Source organism: Theropithecus gelada, chromosome 12, assembly GCF_003255815.1.
Source record: "Theropithecus gelada isolate Dixy chromosome 12, Tgel_1.0, whole genome shotgun sequence".
NCBI lineage: Eukaryota > Metazoa > Chordata > Mammalia > Primates > Cercopithecidae > Theropithecus > Theropithecus gelada.
This window is the reverse complement of record NC_037680.1, coordinates 73,988,220-74,008,772: the sequence shown is the minus strand read 5'-3', so window position 1 is coordinate 74,008,772 and position 20,553 is coordinate 73,988,220. Positions and strand designations below refer to the sequence as shown.

Genomic DNA, 20,553 nt, shown 5'->3' with positions numbered 1-20,553 from the left:
AGTCATGTATCATGTGGTGGCAGGCAAGAGAGAGCATGTGCAAGGGAACTCCCCTTTATAAAACCATCAGATCTCATGATACTTATTCACGGGTAAGACCCACCCCATGATTCGACTACCTCCCACCGGGCCCCTCCCACAACACATGGGAATTATAGGAGCTACAATTCAAGGTGAGATTTGGGTGGGGACACAGCCAAACCATATCACTGTGACTCTTCTGCACAGCCTGTGCCTACAGGAAATGGGTGTAAGGTGGCCATTGAAGCACCTTTTCTGCTCTATAGATCCCAACTAACACTAAGACAAAAAATGTATTAGTATTTATACCTTGCTTTTTTCTCCCAAAGTATGATTTCAACAAATTTCCTTCCTTAGAGATGTCATTAAGGGCTGAGATGTGTACCTAACATACCTGCCAATAAGAATGATGTGCCAGGAACCTACAAAGAGTTACAAAACAGGGAGAAGGGAGTTCATTTCTATTTGGGTGGGGAGGGGAATGTGGAGGTAGCTCTGAGCTGGTCGTTGAAGATGAGCAGGATTTTGAAGAGCTGGGGGAAAGGACATTCCAGTAGGCAGAAAGGCAGCATGTGCTAGACCAGGGGGACAGGAAACACCCGTCTTTTTAACTCCTGATCGCCAATGTCTTGTGTTTCAGAAGAAAGCCAGCCGCCACATAAAAGGTGAAGACAAGAACAAAGCCACCAGCAGGAGCATTGGATTAGACACAACCACATCACAACCTGCAGAGAGCAGACACCCGCCTGAGGAGTGCCGCCTTTCTCCCTCCAGGGAATGCTGGACAAAGGAGGGGACGCTGGCACAGCACAACAGCTTCTCTGGGTTCAGCAGCAGTGACAGCGTCCTCCGGGAATTAGACGACGGACAGTTTGATCAGGAAGATGGAGTGACTCAGGTCACTTGTATGTGAGCCATGAGATGAAGCAAAGGAAGGTCTTGTAAATAACTGTTAAAATAATTGCTAACTGACCTTATTGTGTTATTTTCTCGCATTTATATAATATTTTTGAATTTTTCCAGACTCAGCCTTTCCTCTAATCTATGTAAACTTTGGCACAACCTCCCAGACAAGGAAGAATAACCAACATATTTATACATTTAGAATCACGTTTACACTTCTCTCAACTAAAACATCTGGTTAAACAGATGTTCCATTCGATTATTACACAATAATCTATTTCAGCTTCTCATGAATGTACAAAGTAGACTTTTCTTACAATTCCTGGTAAGGAAATTGAATATCTCAAACAGTATTTTACCTAATTAGAGGGAGTTCTCAGGAAGTTACAGTCTTATTTAAGCTGAAAAATAATCTCTTTCTTTTTTTTTCTCTCTCTCTGTCACACACACACACACACACACAGCTAATTAGTGAAAATAAATACCTATTTTCCAAATATAATAATTAATCCACATTTTGTCTTTAACTATAGCATGTATATACAAAGCAAGCCCCTATGTGTTAAAATATTTTTTGAAAAAAAATTTTTTTATATATCTTTGCTTTTAAAGGGTCACCATGTCACCAACCCTGTACTGATTCATTGCACATAAATGTTGTTGCTCCTAAAAGCCTAAAAATGCGGACAGTAAAGCAGCATCTCTTAAAATTCAATATGAAAAGAACCCATAATCTCAATAAATAAATACCTTAGTAGAGAGTAAGATTTAATTTTTTTTTAAAGTCTAAATACTATGAAGAGGAAAAACACCAACTTCAAGTGGAAACTGAAGTATTTTACATCTGTCTAGATTTGAATTCTGCTTTTATTTTGACTTGCTAAATCCTGAAGAATGTTGAAACCTAGAATTTTCAATCAGGCAGGAGTAGAAAGATGCTCATAGCACACACAATATGTATGATAACCTATTTTGTTTCACCTTGCTTTTCTTTCCCCTTCTAACAGAGGTAACTTTGCCTTGACCCAGTCTTTAACAATCTTTAAAATTCTACAAAATAGAGGATTTTCATTTGTCTATGAAAGGCTTACTTTGAAAGATGAAACCTTCAAGTGAATTACAACTTACTCTATCATTGATGAATTCAGCCTGTTATATATTTTTATTAACATTGATGTTGACATTGTAAGATCATTTTAATAATAATACATCATTTTTATTGGGTTATTGTTTTGTTGAACACAAATATTCATATAATATGTTTGGTTTTGGGGTTTTTTGTGGCTTTTTTTGAGACAGAGTCTCGCTCTGTCACCCAGGCTGGAGTGCAGTGGCACAATCTCAGCTCACTGCAACCTCCCCCTCCTGGGTTCAAGCGATTCTCCTGCCTCAGCCTCCAGAGTAGCTGGAACTACAGGCAGTGTGCGCCACCACGCCCAGCTCATTTTTGTATTTTTAGTAGAGATGGGTTTTCACCATGTTGGCCAGGATGGTCTTGATCTCTTGACCTTGTGATCTGCCTGCCTCATCCTCCTGAAGTGCTGGGATTACAGGCGTGAGCCACCATGCCTGGCCCTCATATAATATGTTTTATACATATAACAGATATGTATTACATGTTATCAATTATATAGTGTATCTAAACTAAGTCAATCTCCATTAATTGCTGATAAAATTAACAGGAGTTATTCCACTTTTATCATCCAGAAGCACAGTATAAAGGAATTTAAGAATATTCCTCTCACTCTTATTCTATAGCAATAGCTGTCAACAATATTTGCAGAAATGGTTTTTGTTTTGACTTTTAAATGGACTTGAGTTCCATAATCAAGAGTTAGTGGATTTTTGGTAGAAATAAGCACTGCTTCCGGAGTCCACAAAATGTAATGAAGTTAGGAAGCACAAAGAACAAATCAGAAGGTTCGTTTTTCCCAATGCCTGGATCTACAAGAGGTAGAGACTTCTTTATCATTCAGTCCGTATACACAGAGGATTGGAAGTAGTAAATTAAAAACAGAGACAGAAATTTATATTTGACTAAGAAAAAACTCAGAAATATAGCATTAACTTTTTTTTTTTTTTTTTGAGACAGAGTCTCACTCTGTTGCCCAGGCTGCAATCTCGGCTCACTGCAACCTCAGCCTCCCAGGTTCAAGTGACTCTCCCGCCTCAGCCTCCTCAGTAGCAGGGATTACAGGCATGCACCATCATGCCTGGCTAATTTTTGTAATTTGGGTAGAGATGGGATTTCACCATGTTGGCCAGGCTGGTCTCAAACTCCTGGCCTCAAGCAATCTACCTGCCTTGGCCTCCCAAAGTGCTGGGATTACAGGCGTGAGCCACTGCGCCCAGCCATGATAGTGAATAATTTATGACCAAGTGGTTCTAGAGCATTTTAAATATGCGTAAATAGCTCTGAGCCTATTCTTTTAAAAAAAGGAACAAAGCTTAGGCTCTCTATGCCTAAGGAGTTAAATGTGTCTAATCTTATTATCTGCCAATTGTATATTCAGTTCTTTTTATAACACTATAGATTTCCTTAGGGGCTCTGGCATGTGAATTTTTTAAACCTGTAAGTTATAATGAAAGGTATCAAGATCCCAGATGTCAGGTGAAGATCTGTCATTCCCCTTGATGTAGTATCTACGGCATTTTCATCTTCGTTTTCAATAACCAAATGTTAATTCCATCCCCTTTGGATTGAGTAACACCCTGTTATCTTTCATGGACACATTTAACACCTACCTCATCACGGGGGAAATCAGCTCTGTCAGCGCCACTACAATTCATTTCAGTGAAAGAGAAAAGGAAAGGTCACTCTCTTTGAGAGATTCTAGGGCTTTTAGGAGAAGGAGAAGCAAATCATTTGTGCTATCAGGAGCAGGTGTTTATATATTTGAATATAAATGTATTTTCATTTTCATGCATTTTCATTTGTTTCATTCTGGAGTGCCAGAGGAGCTGTCCTGTTTTCCTACTCTTGCCTGTTATTGATTCCTCACCACCATTCCTTCGTGGCTGGAAGGACGGTGGCTCTTTCCCTCCCCATATGGCTAAAGAGGATTTCTTTCTCTTAACTCTTCAGAGCCCCAGAGTAGTACTGTATGGAAAGAGTAAATTCAGATAGAGAATCAAATGAAGTGAAATTGCTAACAGTGGGGACAGTATATAACTAAGCACACATTATATAAAAATTTACTAGTGGATACATAGAAAAACTGGCTAAATGTTACTCATCAGAACTTGTAACATATCGATTTAAATAACATTTGCTGGTAATCTATCATCCCTTGAGAATGAATTTTTTTGTGCAATAGTGCAAAGTTTGCAGAACCAGGTCTGTCAGATGCTTAAGTTCCGAGATGGTGTTTGTGGCAGAAAATTAGGCAAAACTGTAAAACAATGAGCCTTAGTTTTGGTGAGGTTCTTAAAAAGTTTTGGTGAAGACGACTGCAAAAAAATGGGTTCTAAAAATGTTTTGAGCATTCAAATTATTGTATGTAAAAATACCAAGTAATTAAATCAATAGAGGGAATAAATAATTTACGTGTAAGATAAATGTGTAAGTATCAAGGTGAGTTTTTTGTTTGTTTGTGACAGAGTCACACTCTGTTGCCCAGGCTGGGGTACAGTGGTGTGATCTCGGCTCACTCACTGCAGCCTCTGCCTCCTGGGTTCAAGCGAAATTTCCCCACCTCAGCCTCCCAAGTAGCTGGGACTACAGGTGCACACCACCACACCCAGCAATTTTTCTATTTTTAGTCAAGTAGGGTTTCACCATGTTGGCCAGGCTAGTTTTGAACTCCTGGCCTCAAGCGATCCCCCTGCCTCGAGCTCCCAAAGTGCTGGGATTACAGGCATGGGCCACCACGCCCAGCCAAGGTGAGTTTTTGAAGGCTTACATAAGCCACATTATTACCTGTAAGCAATAGAACTTAACTTGGCTTATTTAGCAATAAAGGAGTTTTTTGTTGTTTTGGTTTTTTGTGGGTTTTTTGTTTTTGTTATTTTTTGTTTTTTTGAGACAGATTCTCACTCTGTCACCCAGGTTGGAGTGCAGTGGCATTATCATCGCTCATTGCAGCCTCAATCATCTTGGGCTCAAGCGATCCTCCTACCTCAGCCTACCGAGTAGCTGGTACTACAGGCATATCCCACCACATCCGGCTAATTTTTGTATTTTTTATAGAGACAGGGTTTCACCATGTTGCCCAGGCTGATCTTGAACTCCTGGGCTCAAGCAATCCCTCCCGCCTTGGCCTCCCAAAGTGCTGGGATTAGAGGCATGAGCCACTGAACCCAGACCAGTAAAGGAGTTTATTTCAAAAGATATCTGGAGGCCAGGCACGGTCACTCACACCTGTAATCTCAGCACTTTGGAAGGCTGAGGAGGACGGATCACTTGAGGCCAGGAGTTCCAGACTTTTGTTCTACAAAAAATGCAAAAATTAGCTGGGCATCGTCGCTGGTGCCTGTAGTCCCAGCTACTCGAAAGGCTGAGGTAGTAGAATCACTTGAACTCAGGAGACGGATGTTGCAATGAGCCGAGATCGCACCACTGTACTCCAGCCTGCGCTACAGAGCGAGACTCTTCCAAAAATAAATAAATAAATAAATTGACTAAGATCTGCTTCAGATATTTGGGGTTCACGATTTTTTATTTCCATGCTGAGTTACAGGTGTGAGCCACCGTGCCCGGTCAGGTCTCAGTCAATTTATAAAGTTTATTTTGCCAAGGTGAAAGACTCGCCCGTGACCCAGCCTCAGGAGGTCCTAACAACACGTGCCCAAGGTGGTTGGGGCACAGCTTGGTTTTAAACATTTTAGGGAGACATATCAATCAATACATGTAAGATGTACATTGGTTCAGTCTGGAAAGGTGGGACAGGGGAGAGGGCTTCCAGGTCGTAGGTGGGTAACAGGCCAACAGCTGCATCCTTTTTGTTTTTGAGACGGAGTCTTGCTCTGTCGCCCAGGCTGGAGTGCAGTGGCGTGATCTCGGCTCACCGCAACCTCTGCCTCCTGGGTTCAAGCGATTCTCCTGCCTCAGCCTCCCGAGTATCTGGGACTACAGGTGCGCGCCACCACACCTGGCTCATTTTCACATCATGAACTCTAGGGTGCTTGTGAGGCCTTGAATGTTTACTTGCAAATCACTAGAGCCTGAGGATTGGCAGAGGAAATGATGCCTTGGACTTAGAGGGCCTTGACAGTCAGAAAGGCACAATCCAAAACCCCGATGTCAAAATAGAGATGCGTTGTGCAAATCCGGAGTTAACAGTTAATGCAGCTATATTGGCTTGTGATAAAAAATAGCCATCTAGGTGACTCCAGGCCCTGTGACTCTGGAGGCCTCCTTTGAACCATGGAAGTCCCCATTCATTGAGGGGTTTAGCCTCACTGTTTACAGCAATCCAGAGGGTTTCAAGGAAAAGTTCCTTCGCAAGACACGTGAGAACCTGAGGGTACCCATAGGTTGCCTGGGCACGGCAGCCGCCCTCACCTAGGGCCTCTACTGCTTCCACCAGGGCCACAGCCAGCACTCTCAACTCACGATGCTCACACCTGGATCTCCGCGCAGGGCTTCACAGTCGCAGCCATCTTGCTGGGTCTAGTTGCAACTGCTATGAAGTCTCGACCCCGAGCCCAGTCTGGCCTTGAAAGCTTCGCAGAGATCATTCCAAAACCCAGGAGCACCACTGGCCCTACCATGGGACTTATTCCCTCCTCTCCTTTGAGAGGCCCTGTGTCCTTGGGGGAGAAAGTAAGCCTTTGTGTAATCATAACTGAAAGATTTTTTCAAAAATTCCAGATTCTGTTTGACTGTTACGTACTTTTTTTTTTTTTTTTTTTTTTTTTAAGAGGGAGTCTCGCTCTGTCTCCCAGGCTGGAATGCAGTGGTGCAATCTCGGCTCACTGCAAGCTCTGCCTCCCGGGTTCAGGCCATTCTCCTGCCTCAGCCTCCTGAGTAGCTGGGACTACAGGTGCCCGCCACAGCGCCCGGCTAATTTTTTGTATTTTTAGTAGAGAAGGGTTCACCGTGTTAGCCAGGATGGTCTGGATCTCCTGACTTCGTGATCCACCCGCCTCGGACTCCCAAAGTGCTGGGATTACAGGCGTGAGCCAACGCACAGGGCCAAATGTTACATACTTCTATTTGTGCCACATCTCCTCCACTCCCCTGCTTAATAAACTCTAATCCACTTGTAGTACAGTGAGAAAAATAGCCATCTAAATGAAAGTGAACTGAGAGGGGTACTTACTCAACTAATATTGCTGCCTACAACCTAAACCAACACAGTGACCAATTCTAGTGTCCTTTCTAAAGATAAAAAAAAAAAAGATAAAAAAGCAAAAAATAGCTGTAAAGATTAAAACATGGATGGGCGTCCGCCATTGCTGAGGCTTGAGTAGGTAAACAAAGTGGCCAGGAAGCTCAAACTGGGTGGAACCCACAGCAGCTCTAGGAGGCCTGCCTGCCTCTGTAGACTCCACCTCTGGGGGCAGGGCATAGCTGAACAAAAGGCAGCAGAAACTTCTGTAGACTTGAAGGTCCCTGTCTGACAGCTCTGAAGAGAGCAGTGGTTCTCCTAGCACGGTGTTTGAGCTCTGAGAATGGACAGACTGCCTCCTCAAGTGGGTCACTGACCCCCATGTGGTCTAACTGGGAATACAGATAATTATTTTACATAAAGCATACTGTATGAGCATGTTCCTCTGATACAAAAAAAGGCAGAGATAATACTATAATCTATAACGTAAACTAGAATTAAGTAAATATTTTTAATTGTTATATAAGATATAGGTGACTCTCATGAGGTCCACCCAAAATAAAATAATACATACTCTACTTGGCCGGGTGTGGTGACTCATGCCTGTAATCCCAACACTTTGGGAGGTCAAGGCCGGCGGATCACCTGAGGTCAGGAGTTCGGGATCAGCCTGGCCAAAATGGTGAAACTCCGTCTCTACTAAAAATATAAAACTTAGTCGGGGGCTGGGCGCGGTGGCTCAAGCCTGTAATCCCAGCACTTTGGGAGGCTGAGACGGGCGGATCACGAGGTCAGGAGATCGAGACCATCCTGGCTAACCCAGTGAAACCCCGTCTCTACTAAAAAAATACAAAAAACTAGCCGGGCGAGGTGGCGGGCGCCTGTAGTCCCAGAGTAGGGAGGCTGAGGCCGGAGAATGGCGTGAACCCGGGAGGCGGAGCTTGCAGTGAGCTGAGATCGGGCCACTGCACTCCAGCCTGGGCGACAGAGCGAGACTCTGTCTCAAAAAAAAATAAAAAATAAATAAAAAAAATAAAATAAAATAAAACTTAGTCGGGTGTGGTGGTATGGTGGTGCAGGCCTGTAGTCCCAGCTACTTGGAAGGCTGAGGCAGGATAATCACTTGAACTTGGGAGGAGGAGGTTGCAGTGAGCCGAGATCACATCATTGCACTCCAGCCTGGGTGACAAATGAGACTCCGTCTCAAAAAAATTAAATAAAAAAAAGATAGTGTATTTATCTATGGAATTAAAAACTGCTTTTAACAAGGTTTATGAGACAAATCCAGATCAACATAGTATCTTTCTTATGAAAAAATGAAGTTAGTTTTAAATATTGATGTCACAGTTAATCCTAGAATCATTATAACTTAATTGACATACTTCATGGATTTAAGTTCAGGGTGTCAATTTTTTTTTTTTTTTGAGATGGAGTCTTGCTCTCTTGCCCAGGCTGGAGTGCAGTGGCACAATCTCGGCTCACTGCAACCTCCACCTCCCAGGTTCAAGCGATTCTTGTACCTCAGCCTCCCAGGTAGTTGGGTTTACAGGTACGTGCCACCACACCCAACTAATTTTTGTATTTTTAGTAGAGACAGAGTTTCATTTTGTTAGCCAGGCTGGTCTCAAACTCTGACCTCAGGTGATCCACAGGCTTTGGCCTCCCAGAAGTGCTGGGATTACAGACATGAGCCACTGCACCCGGCCAATGTTTGTATCATTTGCAAATTTAGGTTAATACAAAAATTTAGTATTCTCTTTGTTTAATTACATTAGACGCTCACACTTGATATGAAGCTTTGTGTACTATAAAAAAGTAGGCCAGGTACTGTGGCTCACCCCTGTAATCTCACTACTTTGGGAGGTTGAGCCAGGCTGATCACTAGAGGTCAGAAGTTCAAGACCAGTCTGGCCAATATGATGAAACCTCATCTCTACTAAAAATACAAAAATTAGCCGGGCGTGGTGATGCACACCTATAGTCCCAGCTACTCAGGAGGCTAAGGCAGGAGAATAGCTTGAACCCGGGAGGCAGAGGTTGCAGTCAGCCGAGATTGCGCCACTATACCCCAGCCTGAGTGACAGAACAAGAGTCCGTCTAAAAAAAAGAAAGTAGGCCGGGCGCGGTGGCTCAAGCCTGTAATCCCAGCACTTTGGGAGGCCGAGACGGGCGGATCACAAGGTCAGGAGATTGAGACCATCACAAGGTCAGGAGATCGAGACCATCCTGGCTAACATGGTGAAACCCCGTCTCTGCTAAAAAAAAATACAAAAAACTAGCCGGGCGAGGTGGCGGGCGCCTGTAGTCCCAGCTACTCGGGAGGCTGAGGCAGGAGAATGGCGTAAACCCGGGAGGCGGAGCTTGCAGTGAGCTGAGATCCGGCCACTGCACTCCAGCCTGGACGATAGAGCGAGACTCCGTCTCAAAAAAAAAAAAAAGAAAGTAGCAGAAAAATCATACAAATGAAGAGTAAGGCTCCACAATGAACCTAAAACCCTCTAGGGGATTCACTTGGTAGCTTTTCAGTTTCACAGTGTACTCTACACTAATAATGCATATTTTTTCAGGAAAACAGATTTGAATGTTCTTATCATCTCAAACTGCTAAGCATATTGTACAAATACATTTTTTTTTTTTGGTTTTGTTTTGAGACGGAGTCTTACTCTGTCACCCAGCCTGGAGTGCAGTGGTGTAATCTCGGCTCACTGCAACCTCCACCTCCCAGGTTCAAGCTATTATTCTGCCTCAGCCTCCCATGTAGATGGGATTACAGGCATGCATCACTACACCTGGCTAATTTTTGTGTTTTTTTTAGTAGAGATGGGGTTTCACCATGTTGGCCACGCTGGTCTTGAACTCCTGGCCTCAAGTGATCTGCCCACCTTAGCCTCCAAAGGGCTGGGATTACAGAGGTAAGCCACTACACCCGGCCCATATGTATTGTCTGTTTAGTTAACAATTAGATGCTTGAAGAAATAAAAATCCACTACTTTTACTAAAATATTTGCATGGCATGGAAGAACTACACACAAGTATCTTTAGCACATTCAAGAAGTATTCACAAAATAAAGTATATACAATTTAAAATTTAGCTGCTCAAAAAGATGTCATCATATAGACAGTAGGGCAAAGTACCCAAATAAAAAACTAAGTTCTATGATTACAGTGAATTTGACATCAACCAGTAAATGTATTTATAATCGTAACACAGTCCTTACTAACAATGTAATCAAGGATTTTTTTTTCTTTTTGAGACAGAGTTTTGCTTGTTACCCAGGCTGGAGTGCAATGACGGGATCTTGGCTCACCGCAACCCCTACCTCACCGGTTCAAGCGATTCTCCTGCCTCAGCCTCCCAAGTAGCGCCACGCCTGGCTAATTTTTCTATTTTTAATAGAGACAGGGTTTCTCCATGTTGGTCAGGCTGGTCTCCAACTCCTGACCTCAGGTGATCTGCCCACCTTGGCCTCCCAAAGTGCTGAGATTACAGGCCTGAGCCACTGTGCCTGACCAAGGATTTCTAATTGTATTCTGATAGTAAAAGTTGTTAAGTCATCAAGAATTTAACTAAGAAACTGTTCTAGAAATTCAAATTTGACATCTCAAGTAAGAGAAAAGGAAATGTATATACACAAAAGAAGTGTTACTTATGGGAACATAATTAAAAGTTAGCTACTTTCCTAGATATGATAGAAAAAAAAGAATGAATTGACTATATGATCTTTTGGAAATAAAAACCTAAGTTTACCTTTGGATATACATAGGATAATTCAAACAAAAAGTGGAACCTAACTTCCTTATCACACAGAACTGTCCTTTTCCCCTCTTCTTAGAACACTTACTTTTATAAATCATTGGTTTGCCAGGCTCATTAATTTTTTAGTAGTATTTATGTATATATAAGTACCTTTTCAAAATTCTGAAAACAGTATTAAGGAAAAACAGGAACTGTTTCACTTAGGTCTTACCTAGTACAGTGAATCAACTTCACAGTGCAATGAATACTAGTAAGATATCAACATGAATACAAAAGCAAGACTACAAACTGATTATTTTCTTTTGGAGCTGTTTTATGATCAATTCCAAACATACAATACAGGGAAGGTGAAATGAGTAAGAAAAAAATCATTCAATTCCCCGTTAACACTAAGCCATATTATTCAAAATGTGTTTCAAAATACTTAGCCAGATCACCAAATCTCAGTCACTACCTTAGTATAAATATTCACTAGGAAAATAGTCAAGCAACAGAAATCCATTGTGAGACACCATCTAGAGAGAACAGCTACACTGCTATATATAATTTATTAACTTAGTAGTTTAGTCTCTCAATATTTAGCAAGTTTGTTTAAAAATTACCATTACCATTGGTTTATAGTGTCATTAATATAAATCCATAATTTCAAAGTCAACATTCCTTTCACTGTGAACATAAGACTTCTTAAAAGCTGGTTGTGGGTTGGGGAACAGTAATGACTGTGGCTGGTGGGAACTGTTAAAAGCCAAAAAGACTGGCAAGCTTGGAAAGGCATACATGATATATACACACACTCTCAGTATACTACTGTTCCCCATATTTTTGCTGTACATTCTTGTCTCAAAAGATGGTATAAATTATTCCCTTAAATTTGAAAAAACAATTAAGATGAATACATTTTCATCTTCATTTCAAAATTACCCTTTTAAATAAAAAAGAAGTTCCTCATGTTTGTTAAATCTGTTCAAAAGTTGGATTTAAATACTTTCTTCACAACATGTACAATGTTTTCACCCTTAGTGCCTCATTACAATCAGTTTGGCAATAAGACCTCCAGTGCTTTATCAAAAATGGCATTCAATAGATTATAAGATTGTTAAATCTGCATTTGAATTATTCTTATCACAATGAATTATAACAAAGTCCAAAAACTGTATGACTATTCATCAATACCCTTGGAACCTATGAATTATTGCAAATAATCTCACACGTGCATGTAATTCAAACATCAACTTCATGGGAGAGGGGGTGTAAAATAAATACTACAGTATTTCTTCAATTCTATTTAATGCTGCCTAGCTGGTTAAATGAAAGATTAATATTACTAACAGGAAGAGTCAAACTATTTTAAGGACTGTTTTCTAAGTAGAATAATTTTTGCAAAAGAAAGATAAGCAAGAGCCTATGCAAATACATTTTCTTGTAGTGTAATGTAATTGCTAATATGAGGTATAATCTGTAAGCAATTAATACAAATATAAATAGGTATAAGCCACCACTAACTCAGTCTGGTGAAAAGCTTCTCAGTTAAAGTATTTTGAGGATAAGGTTAAGGGAAATGAGAAGGGGTGGACAGGGCAGGTTTCCAGTGAGAACGTAATTTATGTGCCTTATCATTATGATCATCCTGTATGTACCAGTCCATTGTTGCAGAAAGGTAAATCCTTTCCAAGTATGTTATACTTTATGTTACACAGTAAAATTATTTAAGTATTACTAATGCTTCATCTGCATTTGTATTTAGATATACACATAATTATATATGCGTATCAAAAACTAGAAACAGAATTTTAAAACACTTTTATCTCAATTGGGGAAAGTTAACAGGTAAGACAAAACTATGTACTATAGAATTTTTTAGGATATCTAAACTCAAGGTAAAACCAATGGAAAACATTTCTACCTCTTCAGTAAATGGCTTGTGTGAAACCTCAAGCTCTCAATCATTTTTTTTACAGATGGGTTTGTTTGATGAGGATTGTGATCCAATGATTGTTTAGCAGCAATTTTACCAAACTGTAAATTCTTTTATTAACAGGCATTATAAACAGATAATACTAATCTTATTTAAAAACCATGAGTGCCACACTGGTGAATATACAGCTTATGAATAACTTAAAAAGTATTTCCCATTTTAAAAGGCAAACCCAGCATACAAAAACCTATACTAAACAAAGAAGCTATAATATGGATACATGATTGATGTGTCTAAAATGATATATACAGTACATAATTAACGTTAATTATATGATCAGTACATTTTTCCATATGATTCCCTTCATGCTTCACTTTCCCCAGAAACTGAATTCTGTACTTCCTCTTCTAAAATTGGTACAATCAGGTTATCCTTGGACATCAAATTGTATTTCATCACAAATTTAGTAAACCGATGACACAAAAATGTTTCATTCTGTAGAGAGGAAGACAAAAATATTATTTTAATTCACTATCCCAAACCAAAAGACTAGAAATAACATCAATATATATTATGGTCATTCTGATAAGAATGTATCAAGATTAATTAGTGAAATATACTTACTTCATATTCATCAAATATCTGCCGATGATGAAAATAAGCATGTGAAAATATTCTGTAAATCCTACGGCATACTGATCCTAGTTTCGCTACAGATGATTCCTTTATGCTAACTCTAGAAGTAGAAAAGAAACCATAGATTCTTAGAACTGGATGGAATCTTAGGAACAATATAGTCCAATTTTCTCAGTTTACAAGTGTAGAAACTGACACGCAGGGAAAATAAGTGACTACTCCGAGGTCACACTGCGAGTAAATGCCTGGAGCCCCTACTCCTCACTTCTGGGCCAGTGTTCTCTCTACCTAATCACAGGGCCTAAGTTAAATTCAGCATTATAGTTTTGAAACTTTGTAAAAGTTTAACACAGTTAGAATAAGTCCCTGACATTTCAAAATTTACTAAAACATCTATTTCCAACATTAATACATTGTCCACTAGAGGCGATTAAACTCCTGAAAGGAATTATTGTTTTCTTTTACAGAACTAGGTTATTCTTTCTTTCTTTCTTTTTTTTTTTTTTTAAAGAAATTAAGGTCGGGTGTGGTGGCTCACGTCTGTAATCCCAGCATTTTGACAGGCTGAGGCAGGTGGATCACCTGAGGTCAGGAGTTCAAGACCAGCCTGGCCAACATGGTGAAACTCCATCTCTACTAAAAAATACAAAAATTAGCAAGGCATGGTGGCAGGCACCTGTAATCCCAGCTACCCGTGAGGCTGAGGCAGAAGAATCGCTTGAACCCGGGAGGCAAAGGTTGCAGTGAGCTGAGATTGCGTCACTGCACTCCAGCCTGGGTGAGCAAGACTTCAAATATAAAAAAAAGAGAGAGAGAAAAATTAAAATTGTTTATTTAAAATTGAAATTGTCTGCATATTTCTGATATCCTTTTTAAAAATATGTATACACAGAATATTAAGGCCAAAAACCAGTATTTTTCTTAACATATTTTATACGAGCTCTTTGAAGCTAGTCATATTTGGGGGGAAAAATCTCCAAATCTATCCATCTGGTAACAAATACCTTAATAAAATAAAAGGCATTCACAAACTTCACCGATAATATATTACATAATATATTTAAGATCCGACTTCTCAGATCTTAAAAATCAATGAGCAAGGATAAGGAATTTTTCAAAAACAAACAGTTCAACTTAGGAAAGTCTGCTTTTTTTTTTTTGAGACAGAGTTTCGCTCTTGTTGCTCAGGCTGGAGTGCAATGGCGCGATCTTGGCTCATCACAACCTCTGCCTCCTGGATTCAAGCGATTCTCCTGCGTCAGCCTCCCAAATAGCTGGGATTATAGGCACTCGTCACCACGCCCGGCTCATTTTGTATTTTTAGTAGAGAAGGGGTTTCTACATGTTGGTCAGGCTGGTCTCGAACTCCCGATCTCAGGTGATCTGCCCACCTCAGCTTCCCAAAGCGCTGGGATTACACGCGTGAGCCTGCGCCCGGCCGGAAAGTCTGCTCTTTAGGCATACTACATAAAGGGAGGCCGAGTCTAACTATCATAGAGATTCAAGTGAGCAAGTATATACACATCCCAACGCTAAAGTATGAGAGGGAGAGCTCTGCAGAATGACACACATGAACAGGTGCTAGCCTTAGAATGAACTGGCCTTGAGCTTTGACAGCCGAGTCCTGCTGTTTAACTACAGTCCTAATTTCAAAACTTGAATAAACAAGCCAAAATATAATAGCTAAAAAAAAAATACAAAAATGCATTAACAAGCAACCTAATGTTACTTTTAAAATACTAATCTTATAAATTAAATCTAAAATGTTTAACATTATGTTTAAAAGTTTCCATTACCTGCTGGGAAAATATTTATTGCTATTCAGAAGACATGCAGCACCATCAAGTGTGTGTCTAGTATAGTCTATAGCAGGACACTACAAAAGAAAGAATATAGAAATGCATCAACAAAGAGCTCTCTCTCTTAGGTTAGATATATTCATTATATGGGTATACCTTATTCCAAAGACATGAGCATGTTATAAGAAAAAAGTTCCTTACAATTTCCGAATGCTTGTAAAATATGTCATATTAATAAGTAAGGTTTATTATCCCCTTGAACCATATCACAATTCTAGATGATACATAAACCAGTCTCCCATTTTTATTCCCAACATCATACCTACAAGAAAACAACAATTACAGATAAGAAGAATCCTGATTTATTTCTGGTCTCTCCAGGGATGCCTTCTTATATCCTAAACAATATCCCTTACTATGTCCTTGGTACTCTATTATCAATCTAGCAGCCCTCTAAAGAACTTTCTCCCAAATCACCTTTGAATTTTAACATGAAATATCAAAGTTTCCTTATAGTTTAACAAATCTGACTTAATTCTGTTCCATTTATCAGAAACACTGAAAAAAAGAAACAATGAAACACTGTCTCATGGCAACTCAGTAAATTTATTAAAGGAAAAACAAACTGCAAAGTAATTGTCCTCCTCCAGTCCTCCTGAGGGCTGACAGGGAGCAGCATCAAGGGGAAAGCAGTCTAGAAACAAACCAGGGAGTCAACCAGAAGGAAAAAACAACTAAAGGAAGGAGTAACAATGAGTCTAGCTCAATGACTCTACCCAGTAATTAGATTATTTTTCAAGTTTCAGACTGAAACTGTCACTTAGAAATACAGTTTAATAACTACTAAATATGGCTTAGTGCCATGGCACTAAAAAATTATCTAACAAAAAAGTATTTTTCTAACAATATATCCATAGGAATTTTTGATTAGTGGAGTCATTGCCAAAAACAGTACCACGAGCAATATTTATTGAAAAAAACTACCTTTCTCCAGATACGTGACCACAGATGAGTTGGTCAAAAGCAAATATCCCAAGTCACTGTATTTCTCGTATTTGTCATTTGGTACACCATGGGAGTTTTACAACCTTTAAACCAGAACCATCAAGAGGAATACAGCAGACCCTTGAACAACACAGGTTTGAACTGCATAAATCTACTTATGCTCACATTTTCCCAGAGACGGCAAGACCAACCCCACTTCTCTTTCTCCTCAGCCTACTCAACGACATGAACACAACAAGGAAGACCTTTATAATGATCCACTTAATGAACAGCAAATATACTTTCTCTTCCTTATGATTTTTCTTAAAAAAAAAAAAAAAAAAGAAAGAAAGAAAGAAAGGAGGTCTCACTATGTTGACCAGGCCGAACTCCTGGCCTCAAGCAATCCTCCCATGATTTTCTGAATAATACTTTCTTTTCTCTAGTTTACTTCATTGCAATACACTATATAATACATAAAACATACAAAATGTGTGTTAATTAACTATTATCGGTAAGGCTTCCAATCAACAGTAGGCTATTGGTAATTAAGTTTTGGGGGAGTCAAAAGTTATACTCAAGATATTCAACTGCACAGAGGGTTGGCATCCCAATTCCAGAGTTGTTCAAGGGTCAATTGTATAATGCAAGCCATATATTTAAATTTTCTAGGCCCAACGTGGTGGCTCACGCCTGTAATTCCAGCACTTCAGGAGGCCAAAGTGGGAAGATCACTGAGTCCAGGAGTTCAAGACCAGCACAGGCAACACAGGAAGATGCCCCTATCTCTACAAAAAATTTGAAAAATTAGCCAGACATGGTGGCACATGACTGTAGTCCCAGCTACCAAGAAGGCTGAGACAGGAGGATTGCTTGAGCACGGGAGGTCAAGGTTGAAGTAAGCCAAGATCAGGCCACTGCATTCCAGCCTGGATAACAGGGTAAGGTTCCATCTCAAAAAATTAATTAACTTTCTAAGAGATACATTAAAAAGGTAACGTGAAAGAGGTGAAATTAATTTTAATATTGTAGTTTGACCCACTATATCCAAAATATTACCATTTCAGAAGGTAATTGATATAAAATTAATGGGCTACTTTTTGACTTTTAAGATATAATTGATACAACTAAAATTTGCTCGTAAAAATTCAGTAGTTTCTAGTATATTCACGAAATTGTGCAACCATTACCATTAAATTTCAGAACATTTCAGCATCCCAGAAACCTTGAACAAATTAGCAGTCACTTCCCATTCTCTCCTTCCCCCAGCCCTAAGCAAAAACTAATCTAGTTTCTGTTTCACAGGATTTGCCTATTCTGGATATTTCATTAAAATGAAATAATATAATAAGTGGTATTTTGTGTCTGGCTTCTATTACGTTTTCAAGGCTTATCCCTGGCGTAGCATGAATCAATACTTCATTCCTTTTTTTAAAATTCAAAACTTTTTAGCCTTTAATGTTTTAAATATATACAAAATGCTGTACTGTATGTTTCTCCCTTTAAGACTTCATTCCTTTTTATGGCTGAATAATATTCCATTGTACACATATACAGTCAGCACTTTGCATCTACAGATTTAACCAACCAGATCAAAACTACTTTTTAAAACCCCATAAAAAAAAAAAAAAAAAAACAAATTAAGAAATATAGTATAACAACTATTTACATAGCATTTACATTGTATTCAGTATTATACGTAATCTAGAGATGATTTAAACTATATAGGAGGATGTGCATAGGTCATACACAAATACTACGCCATTTTACATAAGAGACTTTGGTATCTGTGTTTTTGGTATTCACGGGGGTCCTGGGACCAATCCTCTGAGGATACTGAGGAGATGGCTGCAATACATTTTGCTTATCCATTCATCAGTTGATGGATATTTGGTTGTTTCCATTTTTTGGCTATCATAAATAATGTGACTGTGAATATTCATGTACAAGTCTTTATGCAGATATGTCTTCATTTTGGGGGAACTACATATCAAGGAGTGGAATTCCTGGGTCATATGCAACTCTATGCTTAACCATTTTAAGGAACTTCCAAACTGTTTTTCAAAACAGCTGAAGCATTTTACAATCCCATCATCAATGTTTAGGGGTTCCACTTCACATCTCACCCAGCACTTGTTATTGTCTCTTTTCTATTTTAGCCATTATAGTGGGTGTGAAAGTATATGCCACTTGGGGTTTTGGTGCTTTTTCTTAACATTTTAAAAAATTGTAGTAAAATATATACAACACAAATTTTTCCATTTTGACCCCCTTTTTCTGCGGGGGGGAAGGAGTCTCACTCTGTTGCCCAGGCTGGAGTGCAGTGGCGTGATCTCCACTCACTGCAAGCTCCGCCTCCAGGGTTCATGCCATTCTCCTGCCTCAGCCTCCCAGTAGCTGAGACTACAGGCACATGCCACCATGCCTGGCTAATTTTTTGTATTTTTAGTAGAGACAGGGCTTCACCTTGTTAGCCAGGATGGTCTTGATCTCCTGACCTCATGATCCACCCACCTCGGCCTCCTGAAGTGCTGGGATTACAGGCATGAGCCACCAAGCCCGGACAGCTATTTTGACCATTTTTAAATGTACAATTTAGTGGCATTAATTTACAATATTGTGCAATCATCATCACTGTTTCCAACTCCCAAACAGAAACTATTATGGCCAGGCATGGTGGCTCACGCCTATAATCCCAGCACACTGGGAGGCCAAGGCAGGTGGATCACTTGACACCAGGAGTTTGAGACCAACCTGGTCAACATGGTGAAACTCCATCTCTACTAAAAATAAAAAAATTAGCCAGGCATGGTGGTGCACACCTGTTGTCCCAGCTATTCAGGATGCTAAGGCAGAGAACTGCTTGAGCCTGGGAGGTGGGGGCTACAGTGAGCCGAGATTGCGCCACTGTACTCCAGCCTGGGCGACAGAGTGAAACTCTCTTAAAAAAAAAAAAAAAAAAAAAGAAGAAGAAAAAAAAGAAACTCGGCTGGGCGCAGTGGCTCACACCTATAATTCCAGCACTTTAGGAGGCCGAGGTGGGAGGATCACATGAGGTCAGGAGTTTGAGGCCAGCCTGGCCAACATGGTGAAACCATGTCTCCACTAAAAATACAAAAATTAGCCAGGTGAGGTGGCACATGCCTGTAATCCCAGTTACTTGGGAAGCTGAGACAGGAGAATTGCCTGAACCTGGGAAGTGGAGGTTGCAGTGAGCCGAGATTGCGCCACTGCACTCCAGCCTGGGCAACAGAGCAAGACTCTTGTCTCCAAAAAAAAAAATAAATAAAATAAAATAAATAAATAAATAAGTCTATTACCCTTAAGCACTAACTTCCCACACCTCCCATCCTTTGGCACGTGGTAGTTATACTGAATGTGATAAATTCAATTTATCTAACTACCTTCTGTCTATAATAATTTATTCACTCTAGATAAGTGGAATGCTACAGTATCTGTCCTTTTGCATTTGACTTGTTTCACTCCACATAATACATACTGGATTTTAAAGGTTCATCTATGTTGTAGCATGTATCAGAACTTCATTCCCTTTCACAGTTTTATAATATTCCATTGTATGTCTATGCTACATTTTGTTTCTCCATTCCCAGAGTTGTTTTCCTTTTTCTAATCAAGCATGGTTGTAGGGGAGACAATGTTAATCAGCTTAACAATAATGCACAACCCTCACATTAACTGTCTGTGGTTTTGAGATCTGCCTTAATAACTAATGTTGAGCATCTTTTCATGTGCTTACTGGCCATTTCTGAATCTTTTTTTGAGACATGGTCTCTCTCTGTCACATAGGCTGGAGTGTAGTGGTGTGATCTTTGCTTACTTCAACCTTGAGCCCTTGGGCTGAGGTGATTCTCCCACCTCAGTCTCCCAAGTAGCTGGGACTACATGTGCACATCATCACACTGAGCTAATTTTTTGTATTTTTAGTAGAGATGGGGTTTTACCATGTTGGCTAGGCTGGTCTCGAACTCCTGACCTCGGGTGACCCACCCACTTTGGCCTCCCAAAGTGCTGGGATTACAGACGTGAGCCACTGCACCCGGCCTTACTGTCTTCGAAATCCAGTATTTATTTTGTGTTTACAGCACATTTCAATTTTGACTACCCACATTTCAAGTGCTTCACAGCTACATGTGACTCATGGGTTACCATATCACTCTATCTTTAGACCTTTAACTGGTTTCTGAATTTTTCTTAATTTGGATGACATTTTGCCTTGTTTTCGCTGCCTTCCCTTCACCTTCCCCC

At 40.0% G+C, this 20,553-nt stretch overlaps 2 protein-coding genes and 1 pseudogene across 7 annotated transcripts in view; 2 read left to right on the top strand and 1 right to left on the bottom strand.

Annotated features, from left to right (window-relative positions):
* Window positions 1-2,147, top strand: part of RFTN2 (raftlin family member 2) — a 94,424-nt gene extending 92,277 nt beyond the window's left edge. For both annotated transcript variants that reach the window (XM_025405282.1, XM_025405283.1), the window contains one exon: window positions 662-2,147. In XM_025405282.1, coding sequence (XP_025261067.1) covers window positions 662-934 — 273 coding nt within the window. In that variant the 3' untranslated portion in view covers window positions 935-2,147. The remainder of the gene's footprint in view (window positions 1-661) is intronic.
* LOC112635863 lies at window positions 1,605-12,953 on the top strand (annotated as a pseudogene).
* MOB4 (MOB family member 4, phocein) overlaps window positions 10,174-20,553 on the bottom strand; it is a 38,749-nt gene continuing 28,369 nt past the window's right edge. For 4 of the 5 annotated variants that reach the window (XM_025404229.1, XM_025404227.1, XM_025404228.1 and 1 more), the window contains 3 exons: window positions 15,301-15,380; window positions 13,493-13,604; window positions 10,174-13,363 (listed from right to left, as the gene is read on the bottom strand). In XM_025404229.1, the coding sequence (XP_025260014.1) occupies window positions 13,232-13,363; window positions 13,493-13,604; window positions 15,301-15,380 (324 nt within the window). In that variant the 3' untranslated portion in view covers window positions 10,174-13,231. The remainder of the gene's footprint in view (window positions 13,364-13,492; window positions 13,605-15,300; window positions 15,381-20,553) is intronic. The other variant, XM_025404231.1, reaches the window with a different exon arrangement.